This window comes from Xiphophorus maculatus, chromosome 9, assembly GCF_002775205.1.
Source record: "Xiphophorus maculatus strain JP 163 A chromosome 9, X_maculatus-5.0-male, whole genome shotgun sequence".
Classification (NCBI taxonomy): Eukaryota; Metazoa; Chordata; class Actinopteri; order Cyprinodontiformes; family Poeciliidae; genus Xiphophorus; species Xiphophorus maculatus.
This window is the reverse complement of record NC_036451.1, coordinates 24,507,107-24,525,119: the sequence shown is the minus strand read 5'-3', so window position 1 is coordinate 24,525,119 and position 18,013 is coordinate 24,507,107. Positions and strand designations below refer to the sequence as shown.

The window sequence follows — 18,013 nt, the reverse complement described above, 5'->3', positions numbered from 1 at the left end:
ACTGAATGCTACAGGAGACACTTAAAGCTAATATCCATTAGCATCTACAATTTACCCTAACTGAAGAATCTTGAATCATTTGAGTTACAGCAACATTTAATTTCACTTTTTTAATGCAGTGTTTTTGAATTTAGGCAAAGTTATTGTGGAAGGTCCAAAGAGTCACTTGGGGAGCTAGCAGACGTCAGCGGGATCAGACCTGATTCTGGTCAAAAGGTCCAGCATCTTTCCAAGTCTGGTAAAAAAAAAATTAAAAAAAAGAGAGAGAGGAAAAAAAAGCACAAATGAATAATATGATTTTTATAGTTTTTTTTTGTTTTCTTTAATGTAAAAATTCTAATCAGTCACTCCATCTTTTTCAAAGCATCATTTGGTCGCCGTCACTCTGACCTCTGTGTTTGGAACATGGTTTACCTGAGGGTCACACTCCATCACCTGCTCCCACCTGGCGCTTCTTGGCGCTGCAGAGACGCAGGGCATTTTAAATCTGAGGGCCCCTTTAAGAGAACTGCCTCTCCGTATCTGCTGATCGGTCAGCCGGCTGCATCATCCTGCTGCAACTCCCCGCGGGACAACAGCGCTGTCCGCCCCGTGCACCTGAGGAGGAGGAGGGAGTCATGCTAAACTACCGGTAACCGATGATGAAAATCTAAAAATACAGAATAAAAATTTCATTTAAAAAAAAAAAAGCGCCCTCAATGCCAAAAAAAAAAAAAGTGAGCTGATGGAAAAAACTGAAGCGGCAGATTTTTATTTATTTTTTTGCTGTGAAATGATGGCCGCGCAGTAAGCAGCGCTGTTTCCGGGCTCTGCGGGATGGGCGGCTCGTCTTGATACCTCGCTGCTGCTGGTGCTGCTGTAAGTCAGCCTTGTCCGGTGGTTCGGCCGGTTCCGCCGGTCGGCAGTCAGCAGCTGCGATTTGAACAAGTAAGTGCGCGAGAGGAGCAGGGCTCCGGTTACCGGAGCACGCGCTGCACAAGTTTCCGCCTCATTAAAGTCTAATCCTGACCGCTGTAGCTCCTACACGGGAGATGAGGAGATAAGTTTCCTTACGCGGTGCTCCCGTTTGTCATGCGTGTTTCTAAACGTGTGGCTTTCTAAGGGAGAGTGAGCGACGGAGCTCAGCATGTCCGGATGCAGCGAGCTGAGCCTGAGGGAGCTGCCCATGGAGAGCTGGATGTCTCACCTGCCGTGCGCCCTGTGGGACACCCCGCTGTACCACCTGGCCATTCCGGGTAGGCTCATAAACACGAAGCCCCCCTCTTCCTCTGCAGTGCTCATAACACTGTGTTAAAGGGGCAGTATGATGTGTTTACCAGGCACAGAAGGCCATTGTATATCACAATCAAGAAACCATGTTAACTTAAAAAACAGAAGAAGCTATGTGTGTTAAATATGACACCTTGAAATCTGCGCCTCTGTCTCTTTAAGAAGCACCTGCTCTTTCTGAAACTCCGCCTTCAGGAAGTCATTACAACATGGCTCCTCTGTTAATCTTTTAACAACCACTTTTACCAGCGAAGCAGCTCCTATAATGAGCAGCTGAACATTTCCACCATGTTTGCTAATTAGCAGCTCCTCCTGCAGGAGGAGCCGCGTCTCGAAGGCGGGGCTGGGTCCAACCCAGGCATTTTGCACAGCTGAATGGTTGCCATGGAGATTAACAGATTCCTCAAACACGCGTGAAAGAGTCAAGGCAACACTCCAGGTGTGTTTTTGATGAGAGAATAACTTTCTAACATGATGTAGAGCTAAAAAAAAAAGAAGTATATTCTACATAATACTGCCCCTTTAAGGATATTGGCTTGGCTCCATCATCTAACTGCTTAGTGAGACAAGCCAAACCCTGAGACAGAAGGACAGAAGAAAGCATGTTTTATACATCCTATTTGAGTTCAAGTTTATTTTGTATAAATGGGACAATAAGTATTAATAAAGATTTACATGGAAACACGTGAGATTATAGCTAATAACGTGGCTAATTTCCATCTGTAGCCCCACTGGCAGGTTGATGCTAAAGTACATATTAAATACAGAGATAAAAACCAGAAAAATAACACTACGCAATAAGAAACGCATTAAACAATCTTACAATCTATACATCTTAGCACATAATCTATGTTGATATTTTTGGATTTCCAAGAGCCAATTTGAATATGTTTTTTCTCTGTCATTATTTTACCATTAGAACGTTTTCAGACATGTCAAATTTTACTGCGGCGCAAATATGTGGATTTAACGTTTTATCACTCAGTAGCTCAAGCTAGCCTGCAGCAACGAACGAACGAGCGGGAGTTTCTGTCTGCCGGTGTGCAAAGTATTGACTGAATCCATATAAGCACGCCACACTTTTCAGAATTTTATTTGTAAAAAAAAAAAAAAATCTTGCGCTTGTGATGCGATTTAAATATGGCAAAGTCCAAAGGTTAAGATTGGTCCTTGCAGGGCTCCGTCCACGAAACCAAACAACCAAAAGTGTTTCTCCGTTTCCTCCCTCAGGCAGCCACAACGCCGTAACGTACTGCCTGGACATGAACGACAGGTCTCCCGTGGACCCCATGCAGCCGGACATGCTCCAGAAGCTGGACAAATACATGAAGCCCCTCATTCGCCCTTTTGTGTACAAGTGGGCGATAACGCAGGTAATACAGCGGGGACGCAGCGCACCGTGGAAGAGACGTGTAACAGCTCTATCACTGAGAATCCTGCGTGTGTTTTCAGGAGTTCACCATAAAGCAGCAGCTGGACTGCGGGGTTAGATACTGCGACCTGAGAATCGCACACAGGCCCAACGACCACTCCACGGACCTGTACTTCTACCACGGCGTCTACACCACGCTCACCGTCGAGGTAACCTCAAGAGGCGCGCAGATCCTAGTGGTTCTGGTACGAAAAAACGCCCCTCGGGTCATAAACCACCGCCAGCGAGCCGAGGCTTGCTGAGTTCGCCCTAAAAACCCAAAGGTAAGGGAAGTGAAGAGCCTCTTAGCGCGACGTCAGCCTGGTTTTGCAACGTCTTCCGCCCGCGGGCTGGATTTATCGATACCCAACACCTGAACGCTCCGCAGAAGAAGTCTGCAGTGTTTACATTTCTATAGTTGCAGCTTCTATCTGAAGGTTTTTCCGTTTTACCTGTTTTATTTTACTAATATTTTTAAGAGTTTTGTGGCTCTAGTGACCTGTATTCATTAGACACTGGACATGAAGGAGGGAGTTGAAACGGAAAGTGTTGAGAAATTTACCGTCTGCATATTTTTGCTCATATTTTTCAATGTAGGAAATTAGTACACAGTATAAAGCGCAACTTTAGACACGTTTTCTCGTTTACAGGTCCAAACATTTGACTCGTGAATGTACTGTAGGACGAAGAAGTCCCAAGTAGTGACTTTTTAACAGAGTGTCCACTCGTCCTTAAAAAGTCTTTAATTCACGCTTCTAAAATCTAAAGAAAAATCATAATGTTTTAAATTCATTTAAAAAATGTAAGTCAGCCTTCAATACAATAATCATGTGGCAGGAATATTCAATATGTTTGAACATTTTTTTTTTTCTTGCCGGACTTTACTGTCACGCTAACGTTTGAGGCTACTGCTAACTACATGCTAAAACCCTTGCTAACTAGCTAGTTAGCTTTTATTTTTTTCCTGTATTATGGATAAATGCAAATTGGCTGGACATTTGTCTTCGCCATCGTCTCCCTTCTGTTGCCAAACCATCTTTTTGGCAAAATGCTAGGTTTTCAATGAAAGATTTACAACAGTTTATTTTGTACTGTCCCTTTAACAGTACAAATATATGACTGTAATATTACTACATCGACTACATCACAGTGATCTTATTGTACTAAAATGTATTGGAAAAATAAACCCTGTCTCCAGTTTTCCAGTGTCGACCTTGAACTCCGTCTCCCCTCTTGTCTCTGCCCGAGAAAGCGTCCCCACAGCATGATGCTACCAGTACCGAGCTTTCACAGAAAAGCGCTGCCCCTTTAAACAACGTCTTCTCATTGACAGACCGTCCTCACGGAGATAAAGGAATGGCTGGACGCTCATCCCAAAGAGGTGGTGATTCTGTCCTTCAGCCACTTCCTCGGTCTGAACCAGGAGCTCCACGTCCGGCTGCTCACTAACATCCGCGACACATTCGCCTCCAAACTCTGCCCCAAAACGGTACAGTTAACCTTCGTGCTCTTGTTTTTTGTTTTTTTTTCCCCCCCCCTGAAAGCTCAGTACTCTTTCGGTGTTTCGTGTTTTGATTACTTGCCCACAAAATCCAAAGCGTGAGAGGAAGCCTCATTCATTCACAGGAACTTGATGAGAACTTCTCCGTTTCAGGAGGTGCTGACTCTTCGAAATCTGTGGGCTTTGGGCTGCCAGGTGATTGTGTCCTACGAACACAGTATTTCCAGCTCCCACGGCGACCTGTGGCCTCACATTCCCTACTGGTGGGCCAACAAGTGCAGAGCCGAGGCGCTCATCGAGGAGTTTGAGGCAAGGAAGCAACACGGTAGACCAGGTAACGTGCCGATTGTAATGCCCTCAAGAGTGAAAAACGCTAGAAAGATGGCCTTTTCTGGCGAAACTCAATGCGAACGATGTCAGCTGAAGGTTTTTGCTCAAAGTATTTGACCTAGCCCCGCCTTCAAGGACGAAGCTCCTCCTTGGAGCTGCAGTTTCTAAGCTTTCTAGTTCCCACCTCACAGAGCAGCCCTCCCTCATAAATACCCCACTCAGCTCCTTCAGACTAGCCAGCAGCAATTAGCAAACACCTGGTGGAACTGAGGATCTGCTGAGCTCATTGCATGAGCTGCTTCTCAGTGAAGAGCTGGTAAAATCGTTGTTAAAGGGTTAATAGAGGAGCCATGTTGTGATGGCTTCCTGAAGGCGGAGTTTCAGAAAAGAGCAGGAGCTTCTTAAAGCGACAGAGGCCCAATTTCACGGCAATTTACGGCATCCGCACAACAAGCGCTTAATGCATGTTCTTTCTCTGTTCCAGGCGGTTTCTTTGTCACCGGGATCAATCTGACGGAGGACCTGAAGTACATCTGCACCCACCCCACCGAGTCCCTGAAGGACCTGGTGATGTCCACGTACCCGGCGCTGCTCGGCTGGGTCAGGGAGCAGACGCCCGGCCCCAGAGCGGGCTCCCTCAACATCATCGCCGGGGACTTCATCACGGAAAGCCACTTCGCGCCCACCGTGGTCACGCTGAACGAGAAGCTGCTGAAGTGGTCCTCGTGACTTCTCGCTCCGGAAAAGTGCCGAGCGTCTGCAGAAGCGGGGCAGACATCAGAGCAGTTTGTTTTGATCGGATTGATGAAAACATTTGAATTATTTATTTGACCGTAAATGCACTCACAAGGGGGGGGGGAGCAGCGGCGTGCACATTTCAGTTCAAGCAGACTGTGTTTTGGTTTTTTTTATATGCGCTGACCCGAACTTCTTTGTTTACATTCAGTTCGTGCTTTATGCAACGCACCGTGTCGGTTTTCACAAGTCAGCAGCGGGTTTGACGACTTGCTGACCGAAGCAATAACGGCACAACTGAACTCCCCCCACCACCGCAGGAAGCACAGACTCTGCTCTCACCGAGGACTCGCAAAGGTAAATAAGAACATTTTGGAGGAATTATGCCGGTGAAAGCTTTGACACGTCAACTGCGAGACCTGGGGGTTGCGTCATGGAATGTGGAAACTATTTATGCAAGTTTATGCAAAATTAAAAATGCATGACAAGGATTTCTTTGCATGAACCCAGCACCGATTGTTCTGTTTTTAAAAGTAGCTTTTAACCTCCTGCTGAGGTGTGAGAAGCGAACTCTGCACCGCCGTGCCTGTGGAGACGAGCTGCTCAAACGTCAATAATCCCCGACGAAACATTCGGGTCTGGAACGAGTGAGGGGAAAATAAAAAGAGAGAGATATCCGTTATTGAACTGTTGGAGAGCAGATTGTTTATGTTGCAATCCACGACGTTTATTTATGTCTCATAATTCATTCATTTAGATTAACATGCATCATTTCTGTCCTCTTGGTTATGTAGGTTGTCGCTTATTTAGCGCCAGTTTCCAACAATTGTCACCTCAAGGCACTTATGTAAGACAAACACCCACTTTATATACAGGAATGTATAATTAAAGCAAGTGAAAAGTGATCTGTGTCCTGAGGAGGCATGAAGGAAGAACTGATTTTTAACAGGCTGAGACCTCAACCAGAACTAGATAGACATTTATTTATTTGTCGGTCAGTTTGAACTTTTCCTTATACAAGTCAAAAAAGAGAAAAGAAACACAAGACAAAACAAGTACAGAACAATATTTACATTTCCATCAATGGCAAGAACACATAGACATAAAAAAAATGTAGCTGAAAGGACAAGATTGTTACACGTTTATTTTGTCCTACATAAAGCATCATCAGAATCCAAGCAGCAGAATGTCTTCTGCATGTTTTACTAAAACATGTTTCCGAGGAATTCCACCAAAGTCTGTACACAAACTCATAAAAGAAAACATAATCCAAACCTTATTGAATTTAAGATCGCAAAATTTCAAAAGTAGCAATGATTACAAATACAAAACAAAACAAAAAAATTGCAGGGGCAGGTTACAAAAATGAATTCATAGAGCAGTAAGTTGTTGAAATGAATCTTGAAGCTGTTTTGGTTACTTTTTTTTTTTTACCCCTCCAGGGGGTCTTTTGTGGGCTCTAGTGTCCCTTATATGATAGTAGGCTCTGTTTTGGTTACTTTTTACACAAGAAAGTGCAAGTTCTGCCACAGCATCACACCTTAATAAAAATAACTGAAATCCTCCGACGGCTTTTGGGTTTGGTGTTTTATCTCTTACAAGAGTTTAGTGGAGGCGCCACTGCAGCTGCACATAATCCTGGGGTCACCAAAGTGAAAATGATTTTCTAAATGGTACGTGGCAAAAAAAACAACAGTTCCACTATGCATTCTCAGTGCACAATGTTTATAAGAGATATAAGATATGTCCTTACATAAAGATGGAGGATAGAAACATGTCATGGATTCTGTTCGGTTCTCTTAGAACTGTCAACTTATCAGCCACATTTGACTCATATATATATATATATATATATATATATATATATATATATATATATATATATATATATATAAAATTTTTTTACCTGTCTCAGTATGTAATGCAAATACAAATTGCAAAAGTGACAACAAAAAATTAGATTTATATAAAATATTTGTACACATATCATTACATAAAAATACCTTAGGATGACCTAAACACATTATTGGTGACAATTTTATCACCAATAATATGATATTTAACTTAATCCTGGGATCACCAAGTATTAAGACTATAATATTGTATAGCTGTATTGTGATATAACTATCGCATTTTTCCACTGGATCCTCAGCGGAAAAATGGCCGACTACCTAAGAACCCAGTTCCAGCTGCTTTATTATTTTTTTTTTTGAACGTGCGCCCTCTGGTGGCGCCTTTTCTGCCATTGGTCAGTGAAAACCAGGAACCTGCGAGTTTCTCCTCCCTCCTTCGGCTTCCTCCTGCTGCCGCTGCTGTTTGCGGTCGATGGCTTTGAGGAATCAGGTGGGGGGAAGCAGAAAAATCATGTGATCCACGGTAAAAGCGGCTGCTCGGAGTCGCAGCTCGGACACCGACGGCTCGACATGGACGTCAACAACCAGGACTGGATGTCCGCCCTGCCGGAGGAGCTGTGGGACTTTCCCCTGACAGAGCTGGCGATACCTGGTAGGTCACTCTCACGTCACACTGAACCCCGCAGCCTACAGTAGGAGTTATACTCTGATGTTGTAGATTATTTTTAATGTTAATCCGGATTTTTAAAAAATATTTTAAATAGCAGTTTCATTTATATGCTTGAATTCAATCGTATTGCTATCTTGATACAAAATTCTTCCTTTTATTCAGGAATGGAAAGTCATTTTACTCAATGACTGAACATAAAATATCCCTTCTTTATGTTTTCATTTGAATTGCTTGTGCTGTTTTATATCTATTCATTTTTTTTTTATCTTGAAAGGGTTATTGCTGTCGTAGTCTGCCATTTATGTGAAGTTTGTTCGTGTCTTTGCTAGACATCCACTAGTGTTTATTCTGACTTTATGGAGTATTAAAGGTACAAGGCACACATCTTTGAAATGTGTTAGTCGCTTTAGTTGTTAAGTTATTCCATTGTTTTTCATCTGTTCTGATGTTAATGTGCATTTAACAAAGATAATATTTGCTCTCCCAAAAACAAGTTTCCACACACCTTGTGTGACGTGATGACATCACACAAGGCTTTTGGCATCTGATTAGCATTCTTCCCAGAATGTCTCTTGTGTTTTTCATGTTTCCTGTTTTTGCTCCTTATTTGCATGTTGTTGTTGTTGGCGGCACAAAAGCTTCTTGTATTCGGTTGAAAAAAATATTTTTTCTTCGTTTTTGTCGTACCTGTTTTTAGGAAACTTTGTCAACTCGTCGAAGAGGCTCGTCAAGAAAATCAGGGCAGACTTTAATGGCCAAAAGTTCGTTATCAAAATTCTTCAGAGTTCATAGAGAGATACATCACCACTAATTGAAATTTAATGATTCAAGCAGGCATATAACCAAATACATACCAAAGTTCTGAAGACAACCATCTTTACTGCCGTCGCTCCCTTGCCTTGGGAACAAATCGAAGTCAAACTCTGACCCACTGGGTCGACTCTCTCAATTCTTCAAAATCTACGTTGAAACGGATCAGAAATCGCACCCCTGCTACCACTATTAGCTCGACAGCATGACCGTTATGCCTCTTGTGATGTCATCAACTCAAACTCAAATTAGCTTTTTCTTCCGTGTGCTTTTGTGAAACATATTGTGTGAAATCCTGCTATGGACATCCATACTTCAGTCCCCAGCTGTTTATCTACTGCTAGATCAAGTTTAACAAAAAGAAGAAACAAAAGAAAACACCGCCTGGGTGTTTTTTCTTTAAGGGTAATTTTATTGCCAGAACTGTGCTCTAAAAAAAATATCATTTGCACAGAAAAATAGAAAGCGAAGAACACGAACTCTTGGTCATTCAAGGAAACAGAAATTCCTTTTTGCTTTGAAGTCTATTATATTTGAGATATATATATATATATATATATATATATATATATATATATATATATATATATACTGTATATCACTAAAAATACAAGTGAGACTAAAAATAACACAAAGGTGTTTCTTTCAACCTGCCGCTCCGGTTTGAGGTGACGTCATTTTACAAACCCGTTTCTCGTTCCTGGAAGACTCAAAAGTTACGTTTGGCGTCTCGTTCACTACAGGCAGCCATGACGCCATGAGTTACTGTCTGGACATAACGTCGCCCCTGCTCAGGTCCGAGTCGGACTGCTTCTGGCTCCTGGACGGGCTTTTCTACTGCGTCACCAGGCCTCTCATCTTTAAGTGGGCCACCACGCAGGTACGGAGAAATGTGGAGCAACAGAAACGACCCGTCAACGTGTTCAGAGCTCATCTTTAAGAAAGGACATCTCGGGGTTCATTTTCTCCTTTACCAGATCAAGTGTGACACAAACCTCAACGTGTTCAATGGAGATTTTATGAAGAGCAACTCTGAGCAGTGATTAATTATGAAATGGAAGGAAAAGGACTGAGGTTTATTACAAATAAAAACCACTGTTTCCTGCCTTATTTCACCCAGAAACAACAAATAACATGCAGTGCCATTCAATCTTAGAACAAAAGGTTGGTTTTTCTTTCTGACGGATCTTTTTCCTCCACGTTCGCCGAGACTCTTAATGAATGAAACGCTTTCAGTGGCAGAGACCTTAATACTGTTCAACTCTTGGATCAAGACCAAGCCTTCCTGGTGATCCCATCAGCAACTCTTGTTTTCTCATGAAGCCGTTCAAAAGTGGATTGTCTGAGGTGTTGGCAGGGTGGATGAGACGCCCGGCTCGGTTCTGGTTCTGGTCGGACAGGAACTTCAGGTTCTACAGGGAGAGGGAATGTTACAGTAAAGGGGCCGACTCTGAATGCCATGTGGCTGGTTTCGTGTTTCCTGGCAACGGGAACCATGGCTCCGCCCGCTTGGTACGTCACTTCAAATTTTTATTGAATCCAATTAAGTCATTTCATTTAAACTAGTCAAAGGTCTGCACAGCAAAGGAATCGCAGGAGTTAACTGACACTGTCCACAAAATGGCGACAGAAATAGTTGGGAGAAAACATAATAATAATTGGATCAATTTTCTGAAGATGGTATCCACCGTTTAATATTCACTACCAGGTAGATGCATAGGCAGGTCTGAAGTGCTGTGTAAAAAAAAAATCTATTTCACTTCAGTTCGAAATGCTAATAAATAGATTTATAAACATGAAAGCAGAATTTTAGTTAGTTTTATAAAGGTACAAAATAGTTCCTGTTATAGTTTTCCCCCTCATTACTTAGTTTTATCAGTTGACAAAAATGTTTGCCATTTCTTTCATTTTAGTAACCTAAAGTAACCTTGCTACAAAAGCACGCCACACTTTTGAGATTTCCACACGTGAAAGAAGTCGTCGAAATATCGCTTTCCTTCCACTTCAAATCCTGCACTGCTCTGTGTTGATCTGTCCCAGAAAAAAAACCCATAGAATAGATTTAACTTTGTTAGGTGAGGATAAATGAAAAAAAAACAAAACAAAACTGAAAAAAAATCGTTAATAATGCATATATTTAAATTGCCTTGATCTCATCAAGAAGCAACCTTTTTTGTTTGTTAGGTTGGTTTTTTTTAAACTGACCTTACCTGCAGAACGGAGATGAGGGGGTCGCTGATGTCGGCGTTTTGGAGCCAGAAGTCACAAGACTGTCATGAAGGTTTTCAGCTGAGATGGTCCAAAGTTTAACAAGACGCAGATAGAGCAGAACGTGACTGTTTGTTCGATGTTCTGAGAGAACAGGGGCTGAAAGCCAGAGGTCAGAGTTCACAGGCACAACAGCAAGAGAGGACATCCCACGGAGATTAGAGAAACTGCAGAGTTGACTGATTAGGTGTTTTTTTTTATAGTTTAGTTTTTAGCTATTAATACAGCATCAAAGGAAATGTTTCTGGTATTGGAAAAAAAAATATATATATAATAATAATATATATATATATCAGACTTTGGATTAAAATCTGAGTAGGTGGCTAAACTCAAACGTGGAGTTTCGTTCTTGTGTTTAGGACAAGAGCATCGAGGATCAGCTGTCAAAGGGAATCCGGTTCTTCGATCTCCGCGTTGCGCACAAACCCAACGACCCGTCCGACGACCTCTACTTCACACACGTCATATACACACACCTGACGGTTCTGGTGAGCTCCGGTCACGTCAGCCGCTCTCTGGCTTATCGCGGCTTTTCCCACCATAACTCGCTCCCGCTCCACAGAAAACCCTGGAATGCGTCGAGCACTGGCTGAACTCTCACCCGAAGGAGGTCGTCATCCTGGCCTGCAGCCATTTTGAGGGAATGGACGACGCGTGCCACGAGTTGTTCATTTCCCACTTGAAGAAGCTGTTTTGCTCAAAGCTGTGTCCCCGGAAGGTGGGCTCCCTCCTCCCGCTGGCGATGTCGGCTCTGAGCGCCAGTCGCCGCCTCACCGTGTCCTCTGTCCCCTGAACAGGAGCCGGTCCTGAGCCTGCGGAGCCTCTGGGCGTCCGGTTACCAGGTCATCCTGTCCTACGAATCCCAGCTGGTGGCCAGACACCCGCAGCTGTGGCCCGCCATACCGTACTGGTGGGCGAATAAAACAACGGCACAAGAAGTGATCCGCTACCTGGACTGGAACAAAGACATGGGACGACCAGGTGAGTCGGTCTGCTGTGACGGCGGCGGATCGGGGACATTGGAGATGGAAAAAACAAAAAACGGAGAGGGGAGTAAATTTACTACTTTTTTTTTTTTTTTGTTGACATTTTCTAGAAAAAACGTCGACATCTCTCTTCTTTTTTTTCCCCTGAAGATTTCTGAGAATAATCTGAAGATTTTACTTTATTAAGGAAATTTTTAACTTTTGAGACTCAGAAATTTCTTTTTTTTTTTTATTATTTCTAGAAGATTTCTGAGATTAGTCTGAAAATTTCAGTTTCTTTCTAGCAAATTTGGGACTTTCCAAACTCGGAAGTTTCCAAGGTGTTTTTTTTTCTTGAAACTTTCTGAGATTAATCTCAAAATGTAATTTTTTGGGTGGCAAATTTTTGACCTTTCAAGCTCAAATATCCTTGTTTTTTCTAGAAAATTTCTAAGATTTCTCTTGAAATTATTTGACTTTTGAAGCTGAAATTTCCCTGTTGTGTCTACAAAGTTTCTGAGATTAGTCTGAAAATGTCTGAGGTTTTTCTAGCAAGTCTGCGACTTTTCGAACTCAGAAAAGGTCCAAAAGTTGAACGTGTTTGACTTTTGAAACCCAGAAGTTTCCAAGGTTTTTTTCCTTGAAAAGTTCTGAGATTTATTTCAAAATTCCGGGGATTTTTTTTTAGCAAAATCTTTGAATTCTTAAGCTCAAATATCTTTATTGTTTCTAGAAAATGTCTGAGACTAACCTGAAAAGTTTTGAGTTGTTTTGGCAGAGTTATGTTTCTGCCTCCAGTGGCCCCACATTTTGTCACATTAAAATCGCAGCTGTTAGACTTTTGTTTGGTTTCACGTGTTTATCTTCATTGCCAAATTTCTCAAGACGTGAAGATTCACACCTTCAGTCAGATTGAGTACAGTGAAGCCAGTTTTCAAGTTTCGCCACCGATTTTCGGGTTTCGTTCTGGACTTTGATCAGTGGCGCCTCCAGGTGGAGAGAAACGGCATCATTCAGGGTTTCTTGTCTCTACAGAGGGCTTCTTCGTCTCCGGCCTGAACCTCACGGCTCCGAGGTCGTACATCGCCAAGAACCCGAAGGAATCCCTGCGGACGCTGACCTTCAGCAACTGGGAGTGTCTGAGGGAGTGGGTGGAGCAGCAGAGACCCGGGTCGGACCCTCACAGCCTCAACATTATAGCGGGGGATTTCGTGGGTCCGCTTCCGCTCTGCTCCCTGGTGATCGGACTGAACCACAAACTGCGACCAAAGATCTCAGCCCGTCCCATGAAGGAGCAGCAGCAGCAGTGATTTCGGCTTCACGTCTGGATTTCTTGTGTCTAAAATGTTCACCGATTTAAAAAGAAAACCAGCTGAGGTCGTTTTGTTTTCTACCCGAGAAGAGTTTGCATTTCTTACGTGAAGCCAAGTATATATTTCGTACAAGAAAACGTCTCGTTCTGGCTCAGATTTGTCAGCTCAGATCTTTTAATCGCTACAGAGTAAACACAGTATTTTCCTAAGCTCTTCGTGGTTCTGAGTTCAGTCATTTTCTTTCCTCCCTTCCTCTCTCACCTACTTTCGAACAGTTTCTTGTAGCGTCCGTGAGCAGCGGCGCTGATGATGACCTTGACGACGGCCGAGCCTTCCTCTGCGTTCACCTGCACGTCCTGGACGGTGGCCTCCTTGTACAGCCAGCTGTTGACCGGGACACACACACACACACGCGCGCTCACCTCGTGTTCATAACGGAAAATGAAACCAGCTGACCGAACGTCACGTTCTGACCTTAACTGAGGAGAGCTGAGGTTTACTCTCAGGTCTAGGATTTGCTTTCCGGTGGACTTTACGACCTCCTGCTCCACAGCTTTCTTCAGCTCGTCCAGGCCTCGCTGCTGCAGGGCAGAGATGAGCACAGCACCGGACTCCGAGCTCTCATAACTAACACACACACAGACAGACAGGAGAAGTTTGCCATTTCAAGCTCGTAAACATGCCAGCAGGAGCAGATTTAATCTCAGATTCCAAAGTTTCCAAAGGAGCAGGTCCTCCTCCGCTGAGGTAGCATAGACTCTCACCTGTCAAGCAGGTCGATCTTATTGTGGACCTCGATCATGGAGGCCAGCAGCCGGTGTGGGATCTGCAGGTTCTTCAGGACGTTCAGGACGTTCGCCTTCTGATTCACCGTCTCTGGATGACTGACGTCTCTGACGTGAACCAACAGATCCTGGGGAGCAGAATGGAAAGAGAGTCTTTTTTTAAAAAAATATTTTTTTTAACCGTGACAATCTTAGGGCTGTGTTGGGTCCTGAGGGAAGGCCTCGTCAACACCTTTGTAACTTTATCTAGGTTCTGTTCATCTTCAAAACAACATTCAAAATGATGTGGCATAGAGGGGCTGACGCCTTGTAGAAGTGTTTTAAAGGGGCAGCATTATGTGCCTTCAATTTTATAGCACAATCATGTAACTGTATTACCGTCAGTTGTTAGAAAAACGCTGCACATATCAATTATAACCTAAAAGGCATTTCAGTTTAGGGGCGTGCTGTGGTGGCGCAGGGGGTTAGCACGCCCCACATTTGGAGGCCTTAGTCCTCGACGCGGACGTCGCGGGTTCGACTCCCGGTCCTGACGACCTTTGCCGCATGTCTTCCTCCTCACCCTCCTTCCTGTCTGCCTACTGTGGAAAAAATACAAGCCACTAGCGCCGCAAAAACTCTTCGGAGAAAAAAAAAAAAAAAAAAAAAGGCATTTCAGTTTGTAAATTTTACATTTTAAAAACTCCCGCTCTTTCTGAAGCTCCACCTTCAGGAAGTCGTCACAACATGGCTCCTCTATCATCCCTTTAACAAACTTTCCACCAGCCTTTCCCTGAGAAGTAGCGGCTGGAACTGCAGCTGGTGTCTACCACGTATGATCTCAACGGGATGAATACAAATCCACAGCACACCTCTAGACTTTTATTTTGAAAAAAATATATTTTACTTCAAATCCCCAATTATTCCCTGCTTTGTGGTTTGTTTTTTTTGTTTTTTTGTATAGCAGAACCCCAATAAAACACAAGTGTGAAGAAGTTCAAATGGTGCGAATGCTTTGGCAATGCATTGTGGGCCAACATCAATATGAAGGTATTTTTGCATCATACATAGTACATGGCTGCATATTAATATACATTTTTTTTTATGCAACACTATAACAACCACAGCTGCAAAGACCCGACATTTTCCCCACCTCTCTCTGTCATCAAAGCTTCCAACAGTCTGGTCTCCAGCATCTACTGCTGCTGAATATTTCATCGGCATTAAAAGCTTAAATTCATCAAATATTACAGTCTTTTGCTGGATAAATAATGCAGACGCGGCTACGGCCAGGTCTGCTTTTGACGGATTGTGCGGCTCTGGAATGAGAGGGATGGACCTCGCTGGTTTTTTGGAAGGATGACGATGACAAAACCCACCAGACAACGTGCAGCTGTCTGCTTCCAATGCCAGCCTTAGACTTACCAAAAGATTTCCTGATTACATCTTGTTTTTTTGGGGTTTTTTTTATGTTTTCCCAAAAACAAAGAGTGCTTAATTTAAGACTTAGTCATTCTAATAAATGAGCACAGAGCTGAAACGATTAACCGATTATTGAAGTAATAATTTAGCAATTGTAGGTAGGTGTAGAAGAAGAAACCGGACGCCCTACTGAGTGTACGATGTCCTCCAGTGTGGCGGAGAAGGAGTCGATGAGCTGGTGTGGGAGCTGGGACAGGAAGCCGATGGTGTCCACATACAGAACGGTCATGTGACTGGGCAGCTGGCCGGCGTGGACGGTCACGTCGAGGGTGGCGAACAGCTGGTTCCTGGGCTGCAGGCCGCTGTCGCCGGTCAGAGCTTTGATCAGAGTGGTTTTTCCTGAACAGATGGGGGGGAAAAAAACAAAAATACTGACACGGATAGGAGCGAAAACGAATGAGAACGATGTTCCCGAGACTTTTCGAGCGGCGTCTCCAGTGCTCTCACCACAGTTGGTGTATCCCAGCACGGACACAGTGGGGAACTCCCTGTGTTTCCGCTGCGACCGCAGCAGGTGCCTCTTTTTGCGAAGTCTCTCCAGGGCCGAGCGGATCCTCGTCTCCCGCTCCTTCAGCAGCCTCTGCTGGACTTCGTACACCGTCTCCCCTGGAAGAACCGATCAGGAAGGGTCAGTCGGGTCTTTAGTCGACGCGGCGGATCGCAGGCTATCACAGGGCTGCATCACCTGAGCCTCCGATGTACCTCGCTCCCCCGCCCTGCTGATCCAAATCCGCCATGTCATTTTTTAGACGAGACCTGCAGGTGGAACACAAAGTGGGTTTTTATCAACAGAAAGACGGCAGAAATGGGCAACACTGAGACGTAAGAGTGCAACAAAAACGAGGTTAAATGAAAACCTCGTGTTTTCGTGTCCAACTTCCAAACTTTACCAGAATCAAATTTCCAGAATTTTCAGTATTTTATTACCAAATCTTTTAAAGTATAAATTGGGGGTGGGCATTTATTTTTGATAGGTAGTTCAGACCTTTTTTTTTTTTAACCAAATACGTTTTCTTTTTACTCTTACTTGAGTAATTTCTTGGACGGCTACTTTTTACTTTTACTTGAGTAAAAATATATATATGTTGAAGTGGTACTACTCTCACTTTGGTCTAATTTTTGGGTTCTCTAACAGATGGATGGAAAAACTGGATAAATGGTGGACATATTGACCGACAATGGACAAACAGATTTACAGACACCCACTGTTATCAGCACAAAGGTTCTTCCACCTCCATAATCACTCAGTGTGAGAAGCCTGACACACAGGTAGTGTGTGTGTGTGATCACCTTAGTAAGGGGATCTCTGCCAGGGAGATCTGGAGCTTGGCCTCTTTGGTTCTGGCGTTGCAGCGGAAGATGTGGAGAACAACCGAGTACCTGTCAAAGACCTTCACCCCCCAGGCTTCCTCGAACTCCCTCTGATGTTGGGTTTGGAGACAAAAGGCATCGGTAAGTCTAGTGAACCAGTCAGCGCGGTCGGTTCCACGCAGTCTCACCTCAGACACAGAGTACAGGCGGTCCACATTCACGAACACAGCAGTGACTCCCGGGGTCTGCCTGATCTTCTCTGGACAGAAAACACATTTTCATTCAGAGCCAGACTTTCCCATCGGGCAGAACTGCTGAGAGGCCGGTGGTACCTGTAAGCAGCTGGAAGTTTCCCTTTCCAAATATCTTCTTCTTCTCTGGTGTCTTTGTGGAGAGGATGATCTTGTCCACCACTGTCCAGTTGTCCAAGGTGTTCACCAGTCCCTCGGCCTCGGCCATCATCAGCTCGGCTGTAAATTAAACACACAGCTCAGTAAAAACCCCTCCGAGGAACCGCCTTGTTCAACTGAGCGTGCTGGACTGGTTACCTGTGGTCAGGTACTGCTTTCTGCTCCCCCACTTCACATCAGGGTGGACGATGAACACCCTGTGCTGTCCCTGTCCGATCCCTGCAGGGACGTGCTGCTGGAACAGCTCCTCCACCTCCGTCTCCTCCAGGAGGTCTCCATCTTCGTCCTCCTCCTCTTCTGTGGGTGAGCTGCTGCCGAGGTCTTTCCAGTTCTTCAGGCTGGAGGCGGAGAGCGCCAGGGACCTGCTGGACGGCAGGACGGGCGGCTGTCCTCGGTGAGACGCGGGGAGAAGCATGCAGGCGGCTGCGGGTCTGTGACAGCTCCGTGGTAAGAGAGGCAGTCGCGAATGAACGAACCTCAGAGTCTTCATGCTGCCTCGGGAGGTTTTACCGTCGACACATGATGCGAAACGCTGTTGCTGCAGGTCAGCGTGGACTGTTTACGTCTTTCAAGCTGACACTTCTTCTCCCGGCGCTTTCAAAGTAGCGGCGCTGCAGCGCCACCTGCTGGCGCGGCGGCGCCTTTTATTTAGACACGGGACAGAAGCAGTGGCGGTTTGTTGAATGAAGGCTTCCTGCAAACTAGTTACATTTACTCAGTTACATACTTGAATAACTTTATAATGGGCCGGAGGGGAATACTTTTATCAGTATTTTTACTTTTACTTGAATAACTATTATGATCCATTGCTACTCTTGAGTAAAAACTCTGGATTCTCTACCCACTGTGAGCAACTTCACCAAATGAATAGCAAGCTTGCTTTAACCAAAAAATACACCACACAGACACACACCTGCAGTT

The 18,013-nt window shown here is 44.3% G+C and overlaps 3 protein-coding genes across 6 annotated transcripts; 2 read left to right on the top strand and 1 right to left on the bottom strand.

Moving 5' to 3' along the window:
* The first annotated feature begins 605 nt into the window (after positions 1-605).
* On the top strand, positions 606-7,071 carry LOC102218025 (PI-PLC X domain-containing protein 1). Of its 3 annotated transcripts, none has more exons than XM_023339227.1 (7): positions 606-631; positions 1,103-1,235; positions 2,500-2,642; positions 2,722-2,850; positions 4,014-4,169; positions 4,335-4,515; positions 4,996-7,071. In XM_023339227.1, the coding sequence occupies exons 2-7, from the start codon at positions 1,127-1,129 to the stop codon at positions 5,238-5,240; spliced, it is 963 nt and encodes a 320-aa protein (XP_023194995.1). In that variant the 5' UTR covers positions 606-631; positions 1,103-1,126; the 3' UTR covers positions 5,241-7,071. The 3 variants fall into 3 exon arrangements, with proteins under 3 accessions (XP_023194995.1, XP_023194996.1, XP_005804504.1); XM_023339228.1 differs by lacking the exon at positions 606-631 and adding an exon at positions 674-927 and having other exon boundaries at positions 2,504-2,642; XM_005804447.2 differs by lacking the exon at positions 606-631 and adding an exon at positions 675-927.
* A 420-nt stretch (positions 7,072-7,491) lies between these two features.
* Positions 7,492-13,334, top strand: LOC102230967 (PI-PLC X domain-containing protein 1-like). Of its 2 annotated transcripts, XM_023339996.1 has the most exons (6): positions 7,492-7,751; positions 9,323-9,459; positions 11,207-11,335; positions 11,410-11,565; positions 11,645-11,828; positions 12,848-13,334. In XM_023339996.1, the coding sequence occupies exons 1-6, from the start codon at positions 7,670-7,672 to the stop codon at positions 13,120-13,122; spliced, it is 963 nt and encodes a 320-aa protein (XP_023195764.1). In that variant the 5' UTR covers positions 7,492-7,669; the 3' UTR covers positions 13,123-13,334. The 2 variants fall into 2 exon arrangements, with proteins under 2 accessions (XP_023195764.1, XP_023195763.1); XM_023339995.1 differs by lacking the exon at positions 7,492-7,751 and having other exon boundaries at positions 9,366-10,091.
* Positions 13,282-17,714, bottom strand: gtpbp6 (GTP binding protein 6 (putative)). Its single transcript, XM_023339993.1, has 10 exons — positions 17,231-17,714; positions 17,015-17,152; positions 16,871-16,941; positions 16,662-16,792; positions 16,057-16,127; positions 15,819-15,977; positions 15,502-15,710; positions 13,890-14,038; positions 13,600-13,752; positions 13,282-13,509 (listed from the first exon to the last, which is right to left on the bottom strand). Exons 1-10 carry the CDS (start codon positions 17,580-17,582, stop codon positions 13,383-13,385), a joined length of 1,560 nt encoding a protein of 519 aa, XP_023195761.1. The 5' UTR covers positions 17,583-17,714; the 3' UTR covers positions 13,282-13,382.
* Between the last annotated feature and the right edge of the window lie 299 nt (positions 17,715-18,013).